Genomic DNA, 27,013 nt, shown 5'->3' with positions numbered 1-27,013 from the left:
TGCAACCACCGAATCATAGTTATGACATTTCCTTTTTGTCAATATGATTTGATTTGAACCTGAATTTTCTCTTTATTCGTGTGCCCCTTTTTACTACTTATACGTTGATAACAAGACGAATGCAACACTTTTTATTTAGATCAGGTGACAAGTAGGTGATACTTGACATTACAATAAGCCCCCACAGTGGAAAAATGGGTAGGCGTCAAAATTTGATATCCACTCATCTTGAAGAATCTTTGGGCTAATTTGTCCAAGCCAGTTATTTCACCATCAGCCTGAAAGCAAAAACAAACAGTAGTTACATCTTGAGCAATCCATAGAAAATATACAACTATAATACTAGCTTGTCAATATCTGTTATCCACTCAACTTGAAGAATCTTTTGGATAATTTGTCCAAGCCAGTTATTTTTGTTAGAGTAATCATATCCTATATACCTAAGAGAGTCATCCTCTTAACTTATTTATCTAATATGCCACCTCACCATACAACTATGAATGGGATAAGGCTCATCACAACATTCAACCATGCATGGGAAAATGTTTTCCATTCAATTATTCTACTTATATTCAATAAATATTGTTACAACTATACATAATAAAATATAAGTTGTGTACTTTAATTTTGGTTTTCATATTATCAACCCAAATTTTCATCAACCAATTCCTGCAGCAACGCACTGGGCATCCTCTATTATATATAATATAGTCATGTACACTTTGTATATTTCCCGTTTATAAGGGAACTCAAACATAGAGCTTTGCCAATGTATAAGGGAACTCAAACATAGAGCTTTTCCGTTTATAAGGGAACCAATTCTCTCCTTGTGGGAACTCTCCTAGTGGAGATTAAAGCCTCCTCTTGAAGGGACTTCATGGGAGTACAAGACCTCCTGAGGGAGAAAACTCCGTGGAGTACAAGGCCACCCTTGTGGTGAAGGCTCCATGAGCACAAATCCTCCTTGTATTAGGATTTGGGGAAGAACTCTATCTTGCTCCCTCCGTCTCTTGTGGATGGCTGGGATCAAGGAATTATCCATGTGTATCTTGCGTTGCCACTTGTGTGTTGATTTGTGCTTGTTTCCCTTGTGTTTATCACCTCTTTCTCTCGTGTTCTTCACGTTTTCCCTCAAATCCAACTCCAAGTCGTGAAGACCAGGCCACCCCTACGGGTTGCCCCGGATCAACACCCGGAGATACCCCTAGACACTCCGGCCCCAAGCCAAGAGCGCCCGGAGAAACAGCCAAAGCCTTCGGGCCATGTGCCTTCACCGAGCCTCTAGGAGACAGCTGGAGCTTCCAGGCCAACCACCCCGTACACTCCAGACCTTGGAGACTCCGGGTAACTGCCTGTGTGCAGCTTTTAGGCTCTTCCCTCCTTCCCCCTTCGTGGGATCCCCACCTCCTCTACAGGGTTAGCAAAGATTACTAGATAAGAGCTTTTGCCATCTACCTCCCCTAGTGGCATTCCTCCATTGTGGAGAAGACTCCGAGGAGCACAAGGCCTCCCTTGTGGAGAAGACTCAGAGAAGACTGCACTGGAGTACAAGGCCTCCCTTGTAGAGAAGACTCCATTGGAGTACAGGACCATCCTTGTGGTGAAGGCTCCCATGGGCACAAGAACTCCTTCCATGGAGAAGATTCTGCATGTGAAATTCAAGACCTCCATCTCTTCGGATTTGGGGATGAACTATTCTTCGTTTACTTTTCCCTTTGATTGTTGTTTGGATTCAAGTGCATCTCTTGTATTGACCTTCGTTAGCTCGAGGCTTTTTTCCGTTGTCATTACTAGTGATTCCTCGTGTTTTTCCCCGTGTTCTTCATCATATCCACCTCCAATTCGTGAAGATCGGGCCACCCCTACAGTTTGCCCTATACCAGATGGTCTCCAAGAAGCGACTTTGGAAAAGTAGTTTTGATCAGTACAATGTGTGTTGGTGTTTCGCAAAATATATAGCACGGAATAAGTATTTTCTAGAATCAGCCCATGTTATTTTCATGTGTCAAAAGAAAACTCTTACAAAAATTTGCACAACAGAAGCTGAACAAAATTGGCAATACATCTACAGCAGCAATATCGCAAATTATATGCCTAATTTACACCCCATTATTATTACCATAACCGTTGTAAATAGCACACCTCTTCTGTGAAAATAAAAGAACAGCAATCTTTGCATTCTAACCCTACGAAATTCGCACTTAAATTGCTCTGGCAACCAAACAATCTGGTAAGGGCTACATTCTGCTTAGTAAAAGTAAGTAATAACCAGCCCGAACTTGTCACATTATGCACTACGAATAGTTGAATACTATTCCCAGCAAGAAAAACATAAGAAACTGCTTGCATTCATTCCCAAAGTCCTTTGGGGTTTGAGCAACCTTTGTTGTACAAATTCGTGAAAAACATGCGTGCATATAACATATAACAGGAAAGCAACAAAGCTAAATGAAGCATGACAACAATTCGAGATATTCTGTTCTTTTTTACTTTTCGAGTGGAATTGAGGATTTGACCTATTGTAGGTATGCATGTTGGACTTCTGGTTTTGATATGGCATGAAAGTTCATCGTTATAAGAATTAATGAGATAATCAAATCTGGTTAACATAAATCATGTTCTTAGCTTCACGCATTGTTGTGTTATGCATGTGTTACCACAATGACCTGTACGATGAAGATGCCAAAAGATGGACAAAGGAACCTGCTAGGTATACTGTGCTGCTATCTCGCGCATCAGGCTTTCAGGAGCTGCAGAAAAAGAGTGTAAAAAATAGTAACTTATGATAAGTAAGCTGCGGGTGCAGTCACATCATTTGGTAAAGTAAGGGTTATCCTGAAGTTGATAGAAGATACCTTCTATACCACCAGTGAAATGCTCAAATTGGCCCATGGCTTGTCTAACAAACATCTCTACACCGCTAACAACTTTCACTCCATGTTCTTTTGCTTCTCGTAGAAGCCGGGTAACTTTTGGGGCATATACCGCATCAAACACTACATCATAGAACCTTAAAGCTTTCTGCAGATCCAAAGGGAGAATTCCTCAAATACACCGAGGGGGCATGTTAAAGATGGAATGAAAGATTAAAAGGAAAAGGATCCCCAAATTTAATTTTGTTAGAATGAAACAAGTTTGCTTGCTTGCTCGTGTGTGTGTGAGAGAGACCTTCGGAACAGGAGTGCCATCAACATTTGGGTACATCCCCAATGATGTTGCATTAGCGAGGATCGTCCCTTCTTCAGGCCTGAAATTTTCCAGGTCGGCTAACCTCAGGGCCTGGCCACCAACTGCATTGGCAAGAGTAACTGCCTTTTCTGGGGAAATGGAGAATATTTTCAAATTACAAGATGTATTACGATACGGACATCATTCATCTAAATGACCATTTGGCTTACATCGAGTATGGACCAACAAGAGATGAAACAAAAAGCAATCATGTAAGAAAATCATACTAACTTTAAGATGGTATGGTATCTAGCGCAAAGTAGGTTCACTGCTCAATACGGTGTAAAGTGAGCCCTTTTAGGGAAAAAAAAGGGGGAGGTCTTAATCCTCAAACAGTTCTGAAAACAAAATTATACATCTCTACTATTAAAGGGGAGTTTGTTGGTTTCACTTACATCGCTTCCACTCCTCAAATCGATACATGCCACCTCCTATCGACTTTTTTTTAAACCATGCAATAACCCCCATTAATATTTTTCCAAACCAACTCAATACCACTCTCACTTTCCGCAACCCCCATTGTTTACTCACTTCGCACTCCGACAAAATTTTGCCACATTGTGCTTTGAGTATTTGAGTTGCGGTTCCCGTTTCCTAACGTGTTTCGGCTACTTAGGGACGGTTCGACATCAACATCACCGCCGCTCATCATCGACAACAACCACTTCACCATTTTGACACCATACCATAAGCAAGAATCGGTAACCTCATCTTGGTATCGTGACACCCCATTATTATACAATCTTGCCATTTACATTGATAACCACCATAGCCCAATTTTGCGTATCTTACCCATCGAGACTAGCCTTTAAGTATTGCCGGCAACGTGACTTGTGCACCTTAGTGATCATACTTTCCATAGCATACATACCATATCATCTTGGTGCATATCTCGGTATCATCTTTTGGTGTCATAAAGTTGTCATCGCATACACAATTGCTATCTTGGTTCGTGAAGCATTGCATGAGAAAAGAGCTCAAAAGAGAAAGAGCCAAACAAGCTTTTAAGCAAAAGGGAAACATAAGCAAAGAGCTTTTAAGCAAGAACCATAGCATCATACTACATTAAGATTGTCATACTAGATCATCTTGGATCATATCATTGAAACACCATACATAGAGCATACTTGGGATAGAAGTCGTTGCATTTTTGCTTAGTAGGTTGTGCACAAGTCTTCGTATCCGCCTATTATGCAATCGTGCTAGCATCTCTCTAGTGTTGTGCAACAAGAGCATTTTCGTGGATTTCACATTTTGGCTCACTCCTTGGTTGCACGACCCCATTTATCTCTCCGTGTGTGAGTTCCCGTGTACCATATCTTGCTATTAGTCTACTTGTTGCATTTGCAAATTTGTGAATCTTTTCCAACATTATTGAAGCTCACTAACAATTGCATCAAATTTTGTGCAACCATCCTAACCGAGCTCCACCATAAGCTTTTACTTGTGTAGGTGTGAGAAACTGACAAGAATTGGTACCAATTGTGCTATTTCCTTGTTCCACATTTGAGTGATCATTGATCCGTCTTGACCGCAACATCGGTCAAGGTACATTTGGAATAAGTTCTTCTCTTTCTCCCACTCACATATTTGTTTAGAATGATGGATAGGCCAAGCACTTCTACCAATCCACTCTTCATTGAGCAAGACGACGACATGTCCTCCTACGTCACAAAGAGCCACCTCTTTGGTGCACAACGTGCTTTGCATCAAGAGCAACAAGCAATGAACGAACGCATCAACAACCTCGCCACCGACTTGCGACTCTCCGAGCAACGTACAAGAGACTATTTCGACAACAAGCTCGACGACCACAAACAAGAGAATGACGCAAGAATGGACGAGATTCGTGCTTTGTTGCTCAACCGCTCTTCTTCCACTTCATCCTACTCAAGACGGAGCCGCTCAAGTCGACACTCCGATGACACCATCTCCCGCTCAAGTACTCCGACATCGAATACTCTTTGAAGTGCCGCGCGCCAAGATCGTCAAGCAAACCGTAATCCTCTACACGACAACGACTCTCAAGAGCAACGACACCGTCAAAACCAAGCTACTTTTGCGCAAGCACGAGAACGGCAACGCCAACGCCATCAAGAAGAGGAAGAGCGAGCGAGACTACATCAAGATGAACAAGATGCCGAGGCACAACGTCAAGAACAACAACTACGTGAAGCTCAAGCACTTGAGGCGCAACGTGCCTTCGAGATTCAAGTCGAGCCGTAGCCACGCGCAACCGACAAGCTCGTGAACAACAAGAAGCGCTTCGCGAAGAGGTTCAAGAGAGGATTTTTCAATCAAGAGTGCATCGTCAAGTTCCTCAAGCTCCTCCACAAGTTCGACAAAGCACCTCAAGTTCACCAAGAACAAGAAGACAATGGAAATCCTTCAAGACAAGAGCAAGTTGAGGGAGACAATCCTCCTCATCAAGGATGTCATCACCCTCGACCCCAACACAATGAAGAGCAACGATACGGCAAGCTTAAGTTCACCATGCCCAAGTTCAATGGAAGCAATGATCCCGAAGAGTACCTATCATGGGCATTGAAGGTTGACAAAATCTTCCGCTTGCACAACTATGAGAAAGAGAAGAAGATCGCGATGGCAACCCTTGAGTTCCAAGACTACGTCCTCATTTGGTGGGAACAAGTCATTGAGCGCCGTGAGGCAAGAGGTGAACCACCCATCACTACTTGGGCGCAAATGAAGGATGTCATGAGAGCACGTTTCGTGCCAACATACTATAACCGTGACCTCTTCAAGAAACTCCAACTCCTCAAGCAAGGATCCAAGAGCGTTGAAGAATACTACAAGGAAATGAAGATTGCCATGATACGAGCTAATGTCACGGAAGATGATGAGAAAACTATGGCACATTTCTTGAATGGACTCAATCATCCTATCAAGAAGATCGCCGACTTCCAACCATACTCGAACCTCATCGAGCTAGTGCATCAAGCTACCAAGGCGGAACGTCAAGTGCAAGATGACTTCAAATATGCCAAGTTCGCATCCAAGACCTATGGTTTCTCCAAATCTCAAGTTTCAACGACTCCAACACCTCCTACCTCAACCAAGCCATCTACAAGCAACGGCGACAAGTCAAGTTACAAGAAAACTTCGACAACCTTAAGTCATCCTCCTACAACAAGCAACTTCAAGCCGTGAGCTTCGTCATCCTCTACCCCAACCGATGAGACCATCAAAACAAGTTCCTTCAAATGTTTTACATGCGGCGGTCGAGGCCACAAGTCCTTCGAATGCACAAACAAGCGCACCATGATCTTCAACGACGATGGTACATATGACTCCATGAGCGAAGGAGAAATGGAAGCCCTTGACCAAGTGGCCATGCACTGGCAAGTGAACGAAGATGAAGATGATCAAGTCTTTTGTGACAAAGATCCGAGCCCCGCTCTCGTTGTCTTCAAGGTCTTGACTCTTCAACATCAACAAGAAGACGACCAAAGATGCCATATATTCCATACCAAGGCCGGCATCAATGGAAGGTCCGTCAAGGTCATCATCGATGGAGGGAGTTGTCATAACTTGGCAAGTGAAGAACTATGCTCCAAGCTCCAATTGGCCAAGATGAAGCACCCACATCCCTACAAAATTCAATGGCTTAGCGACTCCGGCACTATCCAAGTCGAGCATAGAGTGCAAGTCTCCTTCAAAATCGGAGCATACGAAGACACAATGGAGTGTGATGTCGTTCCAATGTCCGTCTGCCACCTTCTTGGGCGACCATGGCAATTTGATCGAGGTGTCATCCACAACGGCCGCACGAACCACTATAGTTTCAAGATGAAAGGAAAGGAGTACGTCCTTCTACCTATGTCCCCAAGCCAAGTGATCGCCGACAAGCAAGCCACCTATCGTGAAGAGAAGAGTGAAAGAGCGAACCACCAAAAAGAGAGTGAGCACCACAAGCCAAAATTGAGTGCCTCCACGATGAGCGACAAGAACTTAGTTCTATTTACCACCAAACGTGAGATGAGAGAAGTGTGTGAGAACCCATCACGTGTCATGCACTATGTCCTTTTGTGCAAGGATGACGCACCAAAAGCTAACACCTCTCACAATCTACCGTTAGTGTTATCTTCTCTGTTGTAGGAATTCCAAGATGTTTTCCCCGACGAGCTACCTCCGCGTCTACCTCCACTACGAGGCATCGAGCACCGAATCGACCTCATCCCCGGAGCACCCCTTCCTAACAAGGCTCCCTACCGCGTCAACCCCGAGGAAACTAAGGAGATCCAATGGCAAGTACAACAACTCATCAACAATGGCCATGTACAAGAAAGTTTGAGCCCTTGTGCCGTCCCGGTAATCCTTGTTCCCAAGAAAGATGGTACATATCGCATGTGTTCTGATTGTCGTCCTATCAATGCTATTACCTTGTGGTATCGTTACCCTATTCCACGCCTAGATGATATTCTAGATGAGCTTAGCGGAGCCACCAATTTCTCTAAGATTGATCTTAAAAGTGGCTACTATCAAATATGCATCCAAGAAGGTGATGAATGGAAAACCGCATTTAAGACCAAATTTGGCTTATATGAATGGTTTGTTATGCCAATGGGTTTATCCGAAGCACCCGGTACTTTCATGCGACTCATGCATTTTGTTTTTCGACCCTATATTGGTGTATTTGTTGTGGTCTACTTTGACGATATTCTTGTGTTTAGCAAATCTCTCAAAGATCATGTCACCCACCTTAGGACCGTGTTGCAAACCCTTCGAAAAGAGCGCCTTTATGCTAATATGGACAAATGCCTTTTGGTGTTGATAAGCTTGTTTTCTTGGGTTTCGTTGTGTCTTCTAAGGGTATTCATGTAGATGAATCTAAAATCAATGCTATTAAAACTTGGCCCCAACCAACCAACTTGCAACAAGTGCGTAGTTTCCTTGGTTTAGCCGGTTTCTATCGTCGATTTGTGAAGGATTTTAGCACCATTGCTTCACCTTTGCATGCTTTGAGCAAGAAGAATGTGCCTTTTGTTTGGGGACCATCCCAAGATACCGCATTCAATGAGCTTAAGAATTTGCTTACTCATGCTTCCGTGCTTGCATTACCCAACTTTGACAAACCTTTTGAAGTTTATTGCGATGCTAGTGGTAATGGCATAGGAGGTGTGTTAACGCAAGAAAAGCGCACCATAGCGTACTTTAGTGAGAAACTTTCTGGAGTGCAACTCAACTACCCCATCTATGACAAAGAGCTATATGCTTTAGTGCGAGTTTTGCGTGAATGGGAACATTACCTTCGCCCTCATGAATTTATCATTCATACCGATCATGAAACGCTTAAGTACCTTAAGGGTCAAACTAAGTTGAACAAGCGTCATGCTAAATGGAGTGAATTCATTGAGTCATTTCCTTATGTCATCAAGTATATCAAAGGCAAGGAAAATGTCGTGGCGGATGCGCTTTCTCGTATATGCATGCTTGTTACTCAACTGGAATTGAATGTCATAGGCTTTGAGCACATAAAAGACTTGTATGCGCATGATCCTACTTTTGCTATTCCATATGCCAAATGTTTGACGCATACATCTTGGGAACGCTATTACATCAAGGATGGTTATCTTATGAGAGCTAACAAACTATGCATCCCCGAGTCTTCTCTTCATTTGTTGCTTTTGCAAGAATCTTATGGAGGACTAATGGGACACTTTGGACGCGACAAGACATTCGCTACGCTCTCCAAGAACTACTATTGGCCCAAGACGTCCCACGATGTCTCACGCTTCACCACCCGATGTTCGACATGTCGCAAAGCTAAGTCCAAAGCTCAATCTCATGGTCTTTATACACCCCTTCCAATTCCTTATCACCCATGGGAAGATATTAGCATGGATTTTGTGCTTGGTTTGCCTAGAACTAGAAATGGCAAAGATTCCGTGTTTGTTGTTGTGGACCGATTCTCTAAAATGGCTCATTTCATTCCTTGCAACAAGATAGACGATGCTTCACATGTTGCAAACCTTTTTTGTAGGGAAATCTTGCGCCTACATGGAGTACCAAAGACGATTGTCTCGGACCACGACGTCAAGTTCTTGAGTTACTTTTGGAAGACCTTATGCACCAAGCTCGGAATCAAGCTACTATTCTCCACGGCATACCATCCACAAACCGACGGCCAAACGAAAGTGACGAACCGAACACTCTTCACTCTACTACGCGTGTTGATCAAGAGGAACATCAAGGAGTGGGAAGAGTGCCTACCGATCACCGAGTACGCCTACAACCGCGCAAGACATTCGACTACCGGCAAGTCCCCCTTCGAGGTCGTCTGCGGATTCAACCCGTTGTCCCCATTGGACATTCTCCCTCTACCACTACAAGAACGCGAGTGAACGAGTGAACTATCTCAAGAAGATGCATGAAGATACAAGGCACACCATCAAGCGCCAAGTACAACGACTCGCGACCAAGCTCAACGTCAACAAGCAACCCATGATATTCAACATTGGAGATCTCGTGTGGCTACACCTTCGCAAGGAACGCTTCCCCAACGAACGCAAGTCCAAACTTCTACCACGAGCCGATGGACCCTTTAGGGTGCTAGCACGCTACAACAACAACGCTTACAAGATCGACCTCCCGCACGACAAACACAACGTGAGCGACGTCTTCAACGTCAAGGATCTCTCGCCGTGCCATGGTGATGAAGATTTCGATCCGAGGTCGGATCTTTCCGGCGGGGAGGGGGGGAGATGATGCGGAGCATCCCAAGGTCATCCCCATGGACCTACCTACGCCCCCTACGACACCACTTGGACCAATGACAAGAGCCCGAGCAAAAGCTATCCAGGATAAGGTGAACTCGCTCCTCTCCGAACTACCACTTTCTATACATGAGACATGGCTGCTACCTCAAGCGGAAACACTATGTGTAATCATGTACTTGGAGGAAAGCCAAGGAGCAACTACATCCAACGGACAAAACGGCGAGGACACCAAGTGCCAAGGACAAGAAGAAGAGCTGCCACTGAAGCTACAGCCACCGGATGACCGGTCAGCGCCGGACGTCCGGCACCCGAAGCCCCAGCCTGCCCAGGCCCCGGCCAGTGCAAGCTACAACGAGCGAACGTCCGACGTCCCCGCACCCGAGCCAAAACAGCGGATGTCCGACGCGACCGAACGACCGGCCATCTTCGAAAATCCGGTGCCACCTCCATCGAGCCAGAAGCAGCGGAAGTCCGAAGACTACCGAACGTCCGAACGCCCACGAGCCACCGGACGACCGTAACCCACCGGACGTCCGGTACCTGTCTGCGCACAATTTCGGGCCCGAGGCCCATGTACCCCTTCACTTCGCCCCCATTTGCACTAAGACTATAAATAGACCTCCTCCTCCTACTAGATAGGGTTAGCATAGGTTTAGCTCATTTGAGATAGAGCTTTACTCATCCATCCGGATCTACTCCATCGGGAGAGACCGCTCCCTCTTCGGAGAAGATCCACCTTGGATTCAAGACCCCTTCATGGGATGACCCCTCAAGACCTCCTCACGGAGATGAACTAGTTACCGTCTGTATCGTCCTTTGTTGGATTTGGACCGTGTGATCTCTATGGGTACTTGGATCTAGCACATGTGTGATTGTTTCTTGTTGATTTGAGTGATTCCTCCCCTTCCCCTCGTGTTTTCCCCCTCGTGTTCTTTGTGTTCTTCGTAGGATCTGCTCCAATCATGAAAGATCGGCCCCTAGGGTTTCCACCCTACATCAGCACGGGTATTTAGCTAGTTTACATATGTGCAATATTTACGCACAACTTTTCATCCATATCTTACCAACTGTGTTGTACATAACATAGACAAATATGTGGATCAAATAGAGAAACTTTTTGGTTTTTGGAGCTATAAATTCATCCTTTTGTGTAGCCAATAAATTAATGTATTTTTTAATAAAAACTTTACAGATATGTAGAACACATCCATGGAGAAAAATTGGAATTTTTTGAAAGTTCTAAATATATTTTTCGTATTTCTCAATATATTTTTCATATTTCCCAAAATATCGGGATCCATTGAGCCCGGGAGCTAAATTGCTACAAGCATCTAGATGAGGATTGCTTGACTGTTCCAAGACCTAGTTCCAAATTAGCGAGGATGATATAAGAGAACCGAGTCATGGGAAAGTCAAGTAATCCGAATAATAAGTTGGATGCAAATTAGTTAGAACAAACAAAGACATATCGGGGATGAGGCTGGCAAAGGTGGGACGTGAAGCGTTGATACCACACGAAAGGTGTTTGTTTCAAACCGTACCGAGAGCAGTGTAGCCTGCTAACATGGTTAGATCGCAATGGAACGACGAAGCTAGAAGGCTGCTTGCGGTAAACCTCTTCGTCAATGGTGACATTGACGAAGGTATTCTTGATGTCTAGTTGCCGAATGGCTCAACCGTAAATCTGAGAACGGTTGGGGAACTGAACTAAACCTCAATTGAACCCGCATGATCAATTTGGGCAAACCGAACCTAACTAAACCTCTTTAATTTTTATTTAAACCCAAACCAAACTAAACCACGTCCTCACTCCACCTAAACTAAACTGAGCCGATGGTTGAAACCATGGTTTTAGCCAATGGGTAAATAACAGTTCCATACCATGTTGCCTCCTACGTTCATGGCAAATGGCCTGGTGCTGCTCCCATCTCTCTGCCTTTGTGAACAGCTTGTAAAGGAGTGGTTGAGTGCGGCAGTGGTCGAGCAGAGCGATGCACCTCAGGCGCCGACGCCGCCCGTTCTTGTCAGTGCGGTGGGTCGTGCATGCGCGCGGCCGCCGTCGCACCTCCGAGTCCTGAGCTGAGCATGATCTTCAGCTGCTCCCACGAGGGTGTCGACGCCGCCGGCGCCGCTGGACGACTCTCCTTTGATGCGGCACTGCGGTTCAGCATCGCGTGGGCGGGAACGCCGAGACGGGAAGAGGTGGCGGCGGCGGCTATAGGAACAGGGAAAGAGCGAGTTGTCGAGCATACCCACGAACTAAAAAGCACCGATACGGCCAGAACTGCCGATTTGCCGTCCTGATACGGGGGGACACGGGGATACGCCCGGATACGGCTGGATACGCGTATCCCGCAGTATCCCATCTTTTTCGAATTAAAAAAAGAAATAAAATCGGGATACGGCCTAGATACGACGTGGACACGGTGGGGACTCGGCAGCCAGCCTCCAGTGACCATGCTGCTACCCAGTTATCTTCCCGATAGCAACCATGGTCGAGCAGTTAACCTCAATGGCTGCTAGCAAGGAAGGAGATCTTGGTAGAGAAAGATGGCAAGGCGGCCGCCAACAAGGAAGAAGCTCCGGCAGGAAGAAAGATGGGGAGTGTGGTGGCCAGCGAGGAAGAAGATTTGGGCGGGAAGAAGATGGGTGATGCAAGCTGCCGATTTGGCGGCGCTGTCGTTTCCTTTCTTCACTGGCGGCTAGAAAGGGAGTACGAGAATGGGAGGTTGGGGTCGGCTGGAGCAGCTGGAGTGCTACTACTAGTCTAGGGTTTTCTGAAATTGGGCCTTACATGGGCTCTAAGTGGACGGACAACTACATGGGCTCTGAGTGCACTGCTCTCAGTCTTTGAATAGAAAGGAGACAATATATATCCAGTACTAAAAAAATTTCTCATTACATCTTAATTCAAATTTATTTTTCTAAATACTTCCATATCTATTTTTCTAAATACTTATATACCCCGCCGTATCCCCGAATGGCTGTTTTTGGAAAATGTCGTATCCCGTATCCCCGTATGCGTATCCCCGTGCTTCCATCCCCGTATCCGTGCTTCTTAGCCTACAAAGTTCGAACCAATCTCAGGAACCGGTTTGGAACCACGGGTTGAGCTTGGTTGGAAATAGAACGGTTCAAGCCCATACCTGATCACACCCACCTATTATTCACATGAAATTGAACCCAACCAAACTGTTAGCAGATACAATCCATTAGCGACCAAACCAAGGAAGCCCACTTGATTAAACTGAACCAATACACCCGGTTATACGAAAACCATCCCCAGGTTTGGTCAACCGCGGTGATGGCAAGACTAAAGGTCTCGTCATAGTCGACCCACCGGCTAAGCCTTTGATGATCCAAAGCGCTTTGTACCGAGCGAAAGGAGCGACCACCTGCCCTTCTAAAGCAGCGCGCTTTGGTCATGGTGTGGCGCCAATGAGGGTCCCGAGAGTACTGCGGTAGGACTTGGCACATGTAAGACGACGGCGATCTCAATGGATGATTAGACAGTTCACCAAGACGACAATACCGTCCTCTGCAAGAGACCTCATGATGCGGGTCAATCCTAGGACAAAGCACAAGAGCACCAACGCGAACCGAGCATGAAGGCACGGGAGTGGCGTCGCCGGAGGCAAGCTTGACTGTGACAAGCCTGACCGCCAAGGAACTCGAGGAAGAACATCCAGAGTTTGAATAATTAGAGGCGTCAAACACAACTGGAATAGGTAGCGGGGGGCTAGGCTTGGACGTGCATGAGGGGGATGGTAGCAACGCCCGAGTGAGGACATGGTGGAGAGGCTGAGAGCACGTATGGTGGTTGCGAACTCAGCGGCGACAGTCATGGCGGGAAACCATGCTAGGTTGGATTTAACTAATTTGATATCATGTGATAGAGAAGCTTGTCCAACATCGTCTGAGATGGTTTGGGCATATTCAGCACAGGCCTCCAGAAGCTCCAGTGCATAGCGGACGGCTAAAGCGTGCGGAGAATGTCAAGAGAGGGCGGGGTAGACCGAATTTGACATGGGAGGAGTCTGTTAGACCTGAAGGATTGGAGTATCACCAAAGAGCTAGCTATGGACAAGGGTGCGTGGAAGCTTGCTATCCATGTACCATGAGTTGGTTGCGAGATCTTATGGGTTTCACCTCTAGCCTACCCCAACTTGTTTGGGACTAAAGGCTTTGTTGTTGTTGTTGTTGTTGTTGTTGTTGTTGTTGTTGTTGATATCATGTGATAGAGAGCTGGGGAACACTGCACATGGCATGATGCACACGCAATTGGTACAACCACCATACAATCAAAATAACATATTGTTAGGAGGATAATCTAGGGTTAGGTGCAACTAAAAGCTAACTATCTATATTGCTAACAGTTAAATTTTAACATGAAGCTCAATAAGAGGTGAAGATATCAGGAGAAGGGCGAAATCACGATAAACAACGATCCATTGCACTAAGGTTGGCGCGCTCTAATCATAACACGACATGGCACTGGATTTGGTCGTTGGGAATTAAAACATGGGTGCAACCAATTGCTCTGTGCAATAGAGTTGGATGCTTGTCAGGAAGCCTAGTCAGCGTCACCAAGGGATTGGCGACAATGATAACATGTCCCGACCCTTCATTTTCCAAACATGTGGGCCCAAAATATCAAGACCGTATGAATATGAATTTCAAATCGGATAAATACAAATCTTACCATAGGTACGATTTGCTACTACAACTCTTGCACCCTTCTTCTTTGCCCCATAGGCAATTGCCTTAGCAGCACCACCAGCACCTACAACAACAATAAGCCTGCCAGACAATGGTGACATAGCAGCATCCTTTGACCCCAGACCTGTGGAACATAAATCATGTGATATTTGTGCATGACTCCCAAATAACTGTTAAAAGGGAATCGATTAAGATTGCTAAAACCTCCTATGCCATCCTCAATAGCAGAAATTGCTCCAATGTAGTCTGTATTGTAGCCCACTAATTTGCCATCTGATTTCCTAACTATAGTGTTTATGGCACCTATTGACTGCAGATTAACACAACAAAATAGCAGGTCAAACAAAGAGAAAGTGGAAGCTAATTAATGAAGTAGACACAAAAGAAGTACAGTGCATCCAGGTACCTTAGCAACAGCATCATGTTCATGGCAACAATGTACTGCATCCACTTTGAAAGGAAGAGAGCAACTGCGTTACACAAAGTCAAATGGTGTAAAACAAAATTGCTCTTGTGAAATGTGCCAATGAAAAGGGCTGAAATGACTTTCTAGAAATTGATTTTATAGGAGTGCAAGAGTTCTGGTTTTCTGAGGTACTGCTCGTGTTATGTGGGGTATTCCCTACACAAGGTGCAAAGCCCAACCTGGGGCTGGTTAGGTTGCAGAAGAGCAAGGGCATGTTGCCCTTCGAGTTGTCTTCTAGTAACTAAATTTTCTAAGCTCCCTAGGAATAGAGCGCACACGGTGTCCGGCATTCTTTTGCGAGGCGGACTCCACAGGTCCGCGTGAGGTTGCGAGTTGCAGTTGCTCTCCCTTTGGGGTGCTCCCGGCTGTCAGTGGGCGAGACATGCGTGTGGAAAACACTTTCTGTACTCTCAACCTTTCCTCTGAAATCTCAACCCCTTCCCCAAGCTCATCCCCTCACCTCTCTCTGGATCGCTGATCCCCTTCCTCGATCAGGGTATTACAAACATCAATGTTTTTTCAAGCAATGGGTTGCTGAAAATTTGGAGTTATCTATCAGTCCATGCATTTTTATCTATTTACTTTTTGTGTCATGTTTTCTTGTAAATTTGAAAGGTATAGCCAGGACCTAGCAATACATGGTTACCTTGCTTGGTGGATTGTAAATCTCAAATGCCTTGGTAGGTAGTAAGCTCAGGCACACATGGACAGAGTTACTGTTCAATTCTTAGCATGACTAGCAAGGCTGTTATCCTGGAGTTCCTATATCACAAGTGATCCTTTTGTTATGTCGAAGTATTGAATTTACATCTTTAGAAAATCAGTTCTTTTTTACGTACAGTAGCAAAGAAGCAGGGTCTGTCCTAGAGCTACACACTCTCCACAAACAGTCTAAGAGAAATACAATCATTATAGATTTTAGAGAGAGGTACCTACTTAATTCTTCAGTGCTTCATATCCTAGCGTTCTTCTTATGCTTAATGGTTTAGATTCTGATATTTTGGGATGATCTGACTCATACTTACTGATGAAGTAAACGATTACCTTCCCTTGATTTCCTTTCTTAGTTCTGTTCCTTGATGTTGTGTTCTTCATCCAGTCTTCGTGTTCTATATTGTGCCAGTTCAAAAAAAATTTATTGTACATAACAGAAAACTTCAGTATTTAGCACCCGTTTGTGTAACTTTTGCTGGATCATCGCCTAGTTACTAACTAAAAGAATAAGAGAAGTGATGCATGGTTTTAAATTACATGATATATTTATAGTTGATGCTCTATAAGAATTTTTTACCATGCATGTATGTAACTTTCGCAAGAGTCCATCTTTCAGATTAGATTCATTCCAATAAATGAATAGTGTGTCTACACATTCTTATTTATGAATTTAAACCAAATTTAACTCCATGAAGTATTCTACATTAGTGCTCTTACTTCTTACTTCTATTGGCCGGAGAATCTCGAAATCCAGGTGAACAATGAACTACAAATAAGCAAAAATACTTTAAGGAATTCCAGGGCAACCAACAAACAAGATGGCTCATGCTGTTTTTTTGTCAACTAACGTACCATGAATGAAGACACGATCAACCGTAAGTCCCCGATTCCTATTGTCAACGATTTGTTGGATGAGCTTCGAGATGTGTGCTTTTTCACTAAGCTCGACCATCGCTCTAGCTACCATCAAGTGTGCATGCACCCCGATGAAATCGCCAAGACAGCCTTCCATAGCCACAATGGCCATTATGAGTCAACTAACGTGCCATGAATGAATACACGATCAACCGTAAGTCCCAGATTCCTATTGTCAACGATTTGTTGGATGAGCTTCGAGATGCGTGCTTTTTCACTAAGCTCGACCATCGCTCTAGCTACCATCAAGTGTGCATGCACCCCGACGAAATCGCCAAGACAGCCTTCCATAGCCACAATGGCCATTATGAGTAACTTGTCATGCCATTCGGCCTGACTAATGCTCTGGCGGCATTCCAAGCTTTGATGAATGATATCATTCGACCATTCCTCTGTCGATTCGTACTTGTATTGTTTGATGATATATTGGTTTATAGCTCATCCTGGTTAGAGCACCTTCACCACCTACATGCTGTTTTCCAGGTTTTACGCCAACAAATACTCTTCCTTGTTGGATTAAACACCTGGTGCAGCCAACACTGAGTCAGTGCCTCAGTGGATTCAGCTCTACGGGACCGCAATGCCTTCCTCCAGGATGTCCGGGGACACATCCTGCAAGCCCAGCAATATGCTAGAGTTATATGATGATAATCACCGGGAACTCTTGTTTGAGATGGGAGAATGAGCTTGGTAGTGACTACGCTGCAGAACAGTAGAATCCTTGGCAGAGCATGTGCACGGGAAGCTCGCTCCCACATACTATGGACCATTCAAGGTATTGGAGCGTATATAGGGTCAGTAGCATACCGTCTGGAACTCCCTCCAGGTACAAACCGACATGATGTCTTTCATGTTAGTCTTCTGAAGAAATTCCATGGTGACCCTCTGGCTAAGACCTCCTCACTGCCTCGTGTGGAAGACGGCAAGGTGATCATGCAGCCAGCCAAGATCCTCGGTGTAAGCCTACGTCGTGATGTCAAGCATGTGCTTGTTCAGTGGGAAGGTACAGCTGAAGATGATCGCTAATGGTCAGGCTGCAGCAGAGCAAGGCAAGTTCCCTTTTGAGTTGTCTTCTAGTTAGGATTGATCCCTAATGGAATAGTCAGTTCGTACTTGAATAGTTTGATTGAGTATATGCAGGTAAGAGTCTGAATTCTAGTTGTGTTCCAAGTCGAGTCACGTGTAAGGCTTCAACGAAGGTCTGGTTCCTAATCTCCTGTTGTCTCCTCTACCCCGTTACCTCTCTCATAGCAGATGGGGCGTCACCTGCCGGCCAGCAACTCATCTGCCCAAGAGTATCTCCCCCGGCACGGCATAAACCTCCTATCTAAGAACCATAATAGCTCGTTCTCTAGTTCACTCCTTGTGTTAAAAATGCTTGTGTTAGCTACCTTGCACAAACCACGCAGATCAGTGTTTATTAAGCATGCTAAGAATGTTTGAACTTGAAAAAGGAAAGATGATGAAAAAACACATTAAAAGGGCAAAAGTGGGGATATGCATAGCTAGTGATACAGTTATACAAATGCACAAGTGAACAATTATGAGATCTGATGTGGTGGGAACCTCTGATAGATTTCTCAGTCTTTCAGGGATTATTTCCAATATGCACAGCCACGTGCTCATCAAGATCATAGCAAAATAATCATTTCATTCTAAGCAATCCTACAGATTAGTAATGTATTCTTTTTCTACTTTGCTGAATTAGAATTAGTACCTAAATCCTGAAAAATCTGGAGATGAATATGTGTCAAGAAATCTAGCAAGATCGTCTGCCAGAAGTGGAAGATAAACAGCATTGTATCCAACAGACTGTAGACATTTATTGTGCAAAATTGGGCTCTTGCTCTGCTTTACTGGGTTGGCTATAAGACCAAGAACTTTTGTATCAGGTCCTATACACCTTATATTGTAAATGTCCAATAATTCTTCAAGTGTTGGTTGCCCAGATGCTGATGTCTTAGTAGCATCAAGTATTCCAAAGGTAAGATATCCACCAAATTTTGGGGATAACACCCTTGACATCAAACCTCTCTCACTCATCACCAATCCAATCATAGGCACCTGTCATTTCTATTAATCAGTGAAATGGCAATGTATAGGCCGGCATGAATTAATAAATCATGTAACTTAAATCCTTAGCATGTAAGTGCACATCAGATTGCAATTAGCCAAACTGATGTTTGGCTTCTTATCAATAATATCAAGCTTTAAAGCCAAGATAAATGAATAATAAGATCGAAAAAATAGCAGATTATATCTTTTGGTCCCCAGATTTATTTTCTTCACCCAGGCCACAAAAATGCAAGTTTTCACGAAATTTGTACGTGCAGAAAGTACAGACATTACCATCAGTAATTTTAAAAATTTGGCAATTATATCTTTAGCCCGAGAGCATATGCCGCTGGGTGCAAATCTAAATTAGCAGAGATAAAGGATTATATGAAACAGCTGTTGAGTACCTTAACTCTTGTTCTCTGTAGGATATTAATTCTTTCAAGATGGAAAGTGCTAATTTGCTGATTATAAGTAATAGTAGTTGAGAAAATAGCAGAAACTACTGTCATTATCACTTGAATTTGAGAAAAAAAACTGTAGAACTAATTATATTATGGCATTAACACCATGGACGCTTATTAACTTACAATTACTAAATAAGCATACCAATGGGTTAGAGAGTAGTGACATGTAAATATGTGATTATTGACTATTGTAATTCAATGTCCATGTCAACTTTGGTAAATATGGTATTTACGACGATCATACCAAAATATTTTGATAATGCATTTATTATTACTAAAAGTATTGTATTTACAAAAAAAATGATACCGTATTTGCCAAAATACCGTGTTCAGCAGACAAACCGGATGGACACAAAGGTAGCTAGTTAATAAAGTAAGGACAGGGAAAATTTCACAAATTAAGACAGCTAGCTTGTTTTTCTTCGATATTCTATTCTATATTGAATAAACTATTATTTGAACATACAGGGAAATGGACCAACTAATTCTTGCACAGTACATACAGGTGGGTGCTGTTCATCTGGCTTAACTGAAGCACAACTGTAGAGATTCAATTTTTTTAACAGCAATGGGCCATAGTTAACTTTCAAGTTCTACGGAGCACATCTTCAATATTGAGAAGGCCAAGTTCAATCAAAAGACATAAGGACTGAATATACAAGACAGACACAAGTTTCTGGGAGGAAATAGTGAAATCTTTCTTGGATTCTAGAAACTGTCACTTACTTGGCAGTGCACCATCACTTGGAACATCCTTGACACATCAACAATGTCTGTAGCAGTTGTTGCAACTTTAACTATGTCAGCTCCAACTTCTTGTATTCTGGCTACAAGATTTGCAAGCTCCTCGCAGGATGGGGTACTTTCATAATTATGTGAAGAAACAATAAGTTTACACTTATCTGGCTTATTACCAGAAAGAAAATCAACAAATTTGTCAGCAACCTGCAACATAGCAAAATATGTTGGCCATGAGAGTATCCATATGATTATCTAACACACCAGCTAACAAATCTAGTAGCAAAACCATTGTATCATCAGTGGTAGAAAGAGAACAAAACAGAGTTTCTTTCCATATGTAATACTTGTTTTTTTTACTAATCTACGTTTAGGGACAAGTTTAATCATGAAATGTCTTGTGCAAACTAACATGACATTGACATGTATCCACAGAATTTGTCCATATTGCATTATCCAGTATTCACAAAATGGTGAGCATCAGAAAATTTCCAATGTGTAAACAAACCTTTAACTCGATGTCAACATAGTCTACACCTAGTTCCATAGCTAAACAGAGTGTTTCAAATCTAGTGGCATCATCACCATCATAGCGACCTCCTTCCCAGTTAGGCCTGCAAAAAACAGACACATATGCACAGCATTTATGTAAGGCATCATGGTGCTTAGTTGTACAGTGGAAATTAGTTATATTTTGCAACAACGAGCCACCACGGCAATACAGTCCAACAGGTGACTCGGTAAGGGACTGGAGGTGATGGCTTAAACGACAATGAAACGGCTTTACTTAGACCTTTTCCTAAAGCTTGGCAGGTGGTAGGAGCTAGGGCCCTACCGGATCTAGGGCGTAGGTTGTAGGGGAAGGAGGGGGAAGGGCGAGGGCTGGTGCGCGGCGGCCGGCGGCGTGGCGCCGTCCTTGCGACGGGAGCAGCCGCGGCGAAAGCAGGAGGCGTCTAGGGTTTAGGTCTCCCGGCTCCCTAAGGGAAGCCGAGCAAATATTGATTGCTTCTTGCTTGATTAGATTGATACATCTCCTCTCCTTATATAGAGAGGTTTACTTGAATCCTAAGCAAACGATCCTAATACGATAAGATAATTGGGCTAAGCCCCTAATTAAGATACTTGGGCCATAACCCACTGGGCTAAGCCCTATGCCAGTCATAACACTTCTCCCCGCCTGCACAAACAGCTCGTCCTCGAGCTGTAAGGTGGGGAAGCGCTTGCTGAACTCCTCGAGGTGATCAACCAGCGTCAAACACCTCCGCGACAGCTGGGGCGGCAAGGTCGGCGGCGACGGCGTCCTCCGGAATGTAGTCTGCAACCTCCAGGTAGAAGAGTCGCGGGCAGGCGTGGCCGGGCATGTAGGGCTCGTCGCAGTTGAAGCACAACCCTTGGCGGCGACGCTCGAGTAGCTCGGCCGAGGTGAGCCGGCGGAACGGGCGAGCCGCGGTCGCAGCGAGGGGTGCCGCGGAAGACTGAGCAGGCCAACCCTGAGCGAGATCTGGCCAGGGTAGCGACCCAGTGGCCCGGGACGGTGACTCCTGCTGGACGGCCACCGCGCGGCGCTCGAACGCGCAGGCATAGTACATGGCCGTCTGGATATCCTGGGGTCCCCGAAGCTCCACGTCCACGCGGATGTGATCCGGAAGTCCACTGACAAAGAGGTCGGCCCGCTGCTGCGCCGTCACGCCCGACGCGTGGCATGCCAAGGCCTGGAAACGGTCGGCGAAGTCCTGAACCGTGGAGGTGAAGGGAAGGCGGCCTAGCTCCGCCAGGCGGCTCCCGCAGATCGAGGGCCCAAAACGAAGGAGGCAGAGCTCGCGGAAGCGCTCCCAAGGGGGCATGCTGCCCTCGTCCTGCTCGAGGGCGTAGTACCAAGTCTGTGCCGCGCCGCGGAGGTGGTGAGAGGCGAGCCAGGTGCGCTCCGAGGCGAGGGTGCGCTGCCCGCGAAAGAACTGGTCGCACTGGTTGAGCCAGTTGAGGGGGTCCTCCATGCCGTCATAGGTGGCGAAGTCGATCTTCGCGAACCGCGGCGGTGTCTGGGTCGGAGCGTCGTGTCGAGCTGGCTCGGAGGTGCGGAGCAGCGAGGCGGGTGGCGCCTGGTCGGAGTACTCCGAGTAAGGACCCGCGGAGCTGGATGGCCCGCCGAACTGCGAAAACAGGGTCGGCTGCTCCGGAGCCGTGGTGTAGACCGGCGATGGCGAAGACCCAGCCGCCCAAGCTGGTAGTGGCGACGGGGAGGCCGGAAACCGGACCTGATGTATCAAAAGGCCGGCCGGCGAGGACGTCCCTGAGCTGGGCAGAGGTGGCACCGGTGGTTGCAGCGTCGGCTGTGGAGGGTGGGCGGGTGCGTCGGTTGCCACGGGGGAAGGCGGCTGCAGATGCCATAGGGGAGCCGCAGCTAGCGGCGGCGGCAGATGCCATAGAGGAGCCGCGGCCGGAGTGGTCTCGCCGGGGTGCCCCGCCTGGAACGGCAGTAGCGGCAGCCTGGTGCAGGCCGGCGCGCCCTGGGCCGGCCACGGCAGCACAGGGGGAACCGCCTGGAACGGCAACAGCGGCTGCCCGCTGTAGGCAGGCGCGCCCTGGGACGGCCACGGCAGCGCAGGGGAGCCCGCCTGGAACGGCAGCGGCGGCTGCCCGCTGTAGGTAGGCGCGCCCTGGGACGGCCATGGCAGCGTGGGGTGACCGTAGGCGGCGATCGACGCAGCCGGCGGAGGTGCATACGGCCCAACCATATACTGGTGGTACTGGTTGAGGTGGAGCCCTTGGACGGCCGTCACGAGATCCCGCAGCGTGCTGGTCATCTGTTCCGGCGTGAAGACGGCGGTCGGCGGCGGCGCGGACGTGATGGGTGCCGGTGGCGGTGAGGAGCCCGCGGTGGTGACCGGGCCCGACAGCGTGGAGACCCCGGCGGTGGTCATCGGGGTGGACGTCATCGGCGCGGTGGTCATCGGCGCGGAGGTGGAGGCGGGCAGCGGCGGCAATGGTGTTGACGAAGACATGATCGGACCCAAGTCTCTAGTTACCAAATTGGTAGGAGCTAGGGCCCTACCGGATCTAGGGCGTAGGTTGTAGGGGAAGGAGGGGGAAGGGCGAGGGCTGGTGCGCGGCGGCCGGCGGCGTGGCGCCGTCCTTGCGACGGGAGCAGCGGCGGCGAAAGCAGGAGGCATCTAGGGTTTAGGTCTCCCGGCTCCCTAAGGGAAGCCGAGCAAATATTGATTGCTTCTTGCTTGATTAGATTGATACATCTCCTCTCCTTATATAGAGAGGTTTACTTGACTCCTAAGCAAACGATACTAATACGGTAAGATAATTGGGCTAAGCCCCTAATTAAGATACTTGGGCCATAACCCACTGGGCTAAGCCCCTATGCCGGTCATAACAGCAGGCCTCTGCTGCACTTTGTATTTAGAAGATTGCAATATGATTATTATATAGGAAGTTCTTTTACTATAGTCATTGTTGGTTAACCCCATTCTCCAGATCACTGCCATGGCAGCGTTTTCGCCTAGTATCTTTGTTAGCGTTCCATTTCTTCAGAAATAACGCCCGGTAGGCTATGTATCGGCCTAGCCGGTTTATTTGCTTTCTGTTAGAGTATTTAGCGGCCTCAACGAGCTGGTCATGGGATGGCACAGAGCAAGGAGCGGGTCAAGGCCACAGTAGCCGGGGGACTAGCGCCACTTCTTTGTACTCTGAATAAATAGCGGAGAAATACAGAAAAGCAGCAAGTCAGTGCGCTAAGCAAAATCTCGTGTGTGTTCACTGTGTTCATCGCGATCCAACTGCAACTACAGTCGTCTCCCTTAAATCTACCAAGTTCAAGCTTTGTCTTTCCCATCAGTTTAAACTCAATAGTTTATTGGCCTCTGTATGATGTACATGAATCATGTTCTGTGTAGATGCTCTATGATGTACACAAAATGAACTGCTCTTATGATGCAGTGGTGGCACAACAATTGGGAGTTAGTTGTTTGATGAATTTTCCTAAAAGCATTAGTTGATTTTTTGTGTGTAGTTTTCCTGATTCCTGTCATGGGGCCATTGCCACAGGGAGCGAAAGCTAGGTAGCGTACAATTGTTACTTCAGCACATGTCTTCTTACTATTAGTGATTTCAAATTTAAGGGCACAATTAGATGCTTAATTAGAATTTTTCTTGCGAAATATGTCATTTCTAAATAATGATGTTTGATCGATATATGATATGACCGCAAATGTAATAGTTCTTCATGAGATTAGTCAGTGACATCCAAGGCCCTTCAAATTTTCTTTCCCAGGGTCAGATCTGCCTCGGGTCATAATTGGTCCACAGTTGATCCTTGATTATTATTTTTGTGGTTTTTGTATCAGGTAATTCGCGTCTTGCATGAATTTGTATTTTAATTCAGTCGAACTGTACCAACTTGGCAGTATGCTTTTGAATTTAGTATCATAATCATCCACTTATTAGGTGAACAGATTGACTTTGGGGGGATTCCACAGTCCGTGTGTACCTACATACTCGTTGTTTAAACTGTTTTGGCAAAGCACTACATGTGCGGGGAAAGAGCGCAACTGTGCCATCTATAACAGGCTTGTTAGTTTCTTCCCTATCATCTTCAAGTGTCACATAGTTGTGCGTAAATTCCTGACATGGTCCTGCTCCAACAGAGAAGGATGGTAAGATATCAAGTTTGGTGTTCAAAATAGTGTTGACTTCTATGTTGTTTCATTCTGAATGACACCAAAGACCCAAAGTTACTCATGAACTTTCTTTCTTGTCCATGGCCACTACAAGCAAGTGTTGCATCAGGTACGTAGTGTTCTTGCCATGCTTGAAGCTCTGCAGGAATGATCCAACTGGTGCTACCCATGCCTCACTGACCACCAGCATTAGTTCGTTCTATAACCACAGCTCGTCGGAGCAGATCGGCAACATTTGGGGCCTGTTCTGCTGTTTCAATGCAATCATTTGCAGTTGATACTTAGTTTTATGTGTATGTTGAGATCTAACGTTAAATCATCATCAGCTCTATGGCAAGCATTAGCATCCTGTATTTTTTACAAACAAGAACAAACTACTGTTTGTTGTTAACTATTTAACTAATTAACCTGACCAGTTATTCACAGCCTCCTTGTATAAAATGATTTAGCAAGCTAGCTGGACATATGAAATTGTTTGATCTTCGCATTTCCGCTGGCATCCTGCTTTTTTGATACCTTTCATATGGTGCTTCATATTCTTGTCAATGCCATAATTTTACCACCACTAGAACTAGAATAATTAGGCTTCTTTTCATAATTAATCTCAATGCATATGACTCACAAGCAATGATGGAGGAAGGTGCTAACTGTTTTGTTGTCAATGCCATAATTTTACCACCACTAGAACTAGAATAATTAGGCTTCTTTTCATAATTAATCTCAATGCATATGACTCACAAGCAATGATGAAGGAAGGTGCTAACTGTTTTATTAAAATTTATTTATTTTGTACCTGTTGCAACGGACCCTTTTGCTAGTACTCCCTCCATTACACAATATAGTGCGTCCGCGTTTCCCAAGATCCAAGTTTGACTGTAAATTTAACCAACGAGACCGATTGCGGCGGGGGCAAAAATTATACCACTAAATTCACATCGAAAATACGAATTCAGTGATATAATTTTTGCCCCTGCCGCAGTCAGTGTCGTTGGTTAAATTTACGGTCAAACTTGAATCTTGAAAAGCGCGGGCGCACTATATTGTGGAATGGAGGGAGTATCAAAAAGTGCATGTTCGTAAAGGACTTCTACCATAAATGTGTTTGTAATAAAGTATAATCTTTTATTTATTTTTCTATTTAATGTGTCTAGAAAATTTTCTGTCAGGAAAGCTTGAGATCACAAGGTTTTGGTTCTTGCATCGAAACTGATTAGGAGGGACCCTAATAAGGTGCTGCATACGGTGCTTGGTGACGTTCCCTCATGTGCGAGATTGAGCCCAAAATTTTCAAAAATCAACTTTTTAAGTTTCAAAAAAAAACTGAAAACAAATACACAAGTACTTAGATAGCTATATTAGATGCGCGTGAAATTTCATCACCAAATACGTTTTGATTTGAGCTGTACCAAAAAAAATCATGTGCTTTTATAGTCATGTGCTAGAAATACGTGGTTTTGTCATTTTTGTGTACCTCGCTCAAAAAAGTATTTCACCATGAAACTTTGCAGACAAGTACTCCCTCCGTATTAAAATATAAGACGTTTTTTGACACTAGGGAGTAGTATACATCCATATGTATGTGTGTGTTTTTCAGAATTTTTCAAAACCTAAAAAATTGTTTTTTGAATTTTTCAAACCAAGGGCTCCATGGAGCTCCAGCTCAATTAGCAATTTCCGTTGTGTGAATATTTTTTTGCTAACTAATATATGGTGAGGTGTTAAAAAAACCAACCCAAAACTAAAACAACACAAAAGCTAGGATGCACAAAAGCAAGCAAGGGAACACTCCAGGCCGGTGAGCAGCATCTGCGCGCCCGTTCCGAATTTGATTATTCGCAAGTATCTGCACGCCCGTTCCGAATATTGCAACACGGACGCGAAATTTCAGAACAACCAAATCGGGGATCGAGAAGCAGGCGAAGAGGAGACCGAACCGGTAGGTGACAAGGACGGGGAGTGGGCAGCTGTGGAGCAGACGTGGAAGGTCCTCCCGCGGGCGGAACCCCTCGATGTAGTCCAGTCGGATCTCGACAAGGTCGCCCCCTGCGGCCGCTGCGGCCGCCGCGTCGATCTTCATCTCCTCGACCGTCCGCCCCACCAGCGGCACACACAGCAGCGTCATGTCCTCCTATTTTTTCTTCCTTCACGCTCCCGATGCAGATGCGGGCGATCAGTGTGGGGGTTGGTGTGAACTGCACACGTACGCGACTGGGAAGCGAGGGTGGGTGGAGGACTGGAGGTGTGAAGAAAGATAGCACAAAGGTCCTAGGGTTGGTGGGGGTGAGGTTG

General features: G+C 45.5%; 2 protein-coding genes across 4 annotated transcripts; both read right to left on the bottom strand.

Annotated features, from left to right (window-relative positions):
* LOC125543787 (bifunctional 3-dehydroquinate dehydratase/shikimate dehydrogenase, chloroplastic) lies at window positions 1-27,013 on the bottom strand. 3 transcript variants are annotated; one of them, XM_087546969.1, is made up of 12 exons: window positions 26,659-27,013; window positions 20,548-20,653; window positions 20,028-20,246; window positions 18,497-18,843; window positions 16,172-16,264; window positions 15,091-15,154; window positions 14,889-14,994; window positions 14,668-14,808; window positions 3,169-3,317; window positions 2,856-3,021; window positions 2,667-2,750; window positions 1-278 (listed from the first exon to the last, which is right to left on the bottom strand). In XM_087546969.1, the coding sequence occupies exons 1-11, from the start codon at window positions 26,844-26,846 to the stop codon at window positions 2,707-2,709; spliced, it is 1,623 nt and encodes a 540-aa protein (XP_087403095.1). In that variant the 5' UTR covers window positions 26,847-27,013; the 3' UTR covers window positions 1-278; window positions 2,667-2,706. The 3 variants fall into 3 exon arrangements, with proteins under 3 accessions (XP_087403095.1, XP_048563210.1, XP_048563211.1); XM_048707253.2 differs by lacking the exon at window positions 16,172-16,264 and having other exon boundaries at window positions 26,659-27,011; XM_048707254.2 differs by lacking the exon at window positions 16,172-16,264 and having other exon boundaries at window positions 2,704-2,750; window positions 26,659-27,011.
* LOC147979506 (uncharacterized) lies at window positions 20,664-26,652 on the bottom strand. Its single transcript, XM_087546968.1, has one exon. It carries the CDS (start codon window positions 23,207-23,209, stop codon window positions 21,281-21,283), a length of 1,929 nt encoding a protein of 642 aa, XP_087403094.1. The 5' UTR covers window positions 23,210-26,652; the 3' UTR covers window positions 20,664-21,280.

Source organism: Triticum urartu, chromosome 3A (assembly GCF_056163025.1).
Source record: "Triticum urartu cultivar PI428250 chromosome 3A, HENAU_Tu73, whole genome shotgun sequence".
NCBI lineage: Eukaryota > Viridiplantae > Streptophyta > Magnoliopsida > Poales > Poaceae > Triticum > Triticum urartu.
Note: the sequence above shows the minus strand (reverse complement) of the source record. Positions and strands in the feature narration are given on the sequence as shown.

Bases quoted from the DNA above. Each gene is read 5' to 3' on its own strand.
- LOC125543787 (XM_087546969.1), bottom strand. From the start codon at position 26,846: ATGACGCTGCTGTGTGTGCCGCTGGTGGGGCGGACGGTCGAGGAGATG. The intron at 20,654-26,658 runs GTTCGGTCTCCT...TGTTTTTTGCAG, and splicing joins CCCGTCCTTGTCACCTACCG to GCCTAACTGGGAAGGAGGTC. The intron at 18,844-20,027 runs GTAAGTGACAGT...TAGAAATGACAG, and splicing joins AAGTGATGGTGCACTGCCAA to GTGCCTATGATTGGATTGGT.
- LOC147979506 (XM_087546968.1), bottom strand. From the start codon at position 23,209: ATGCCTCCTGCTTTCGCCGCCGCTGCTCCCGTCGCAAGGACGGCGCCA.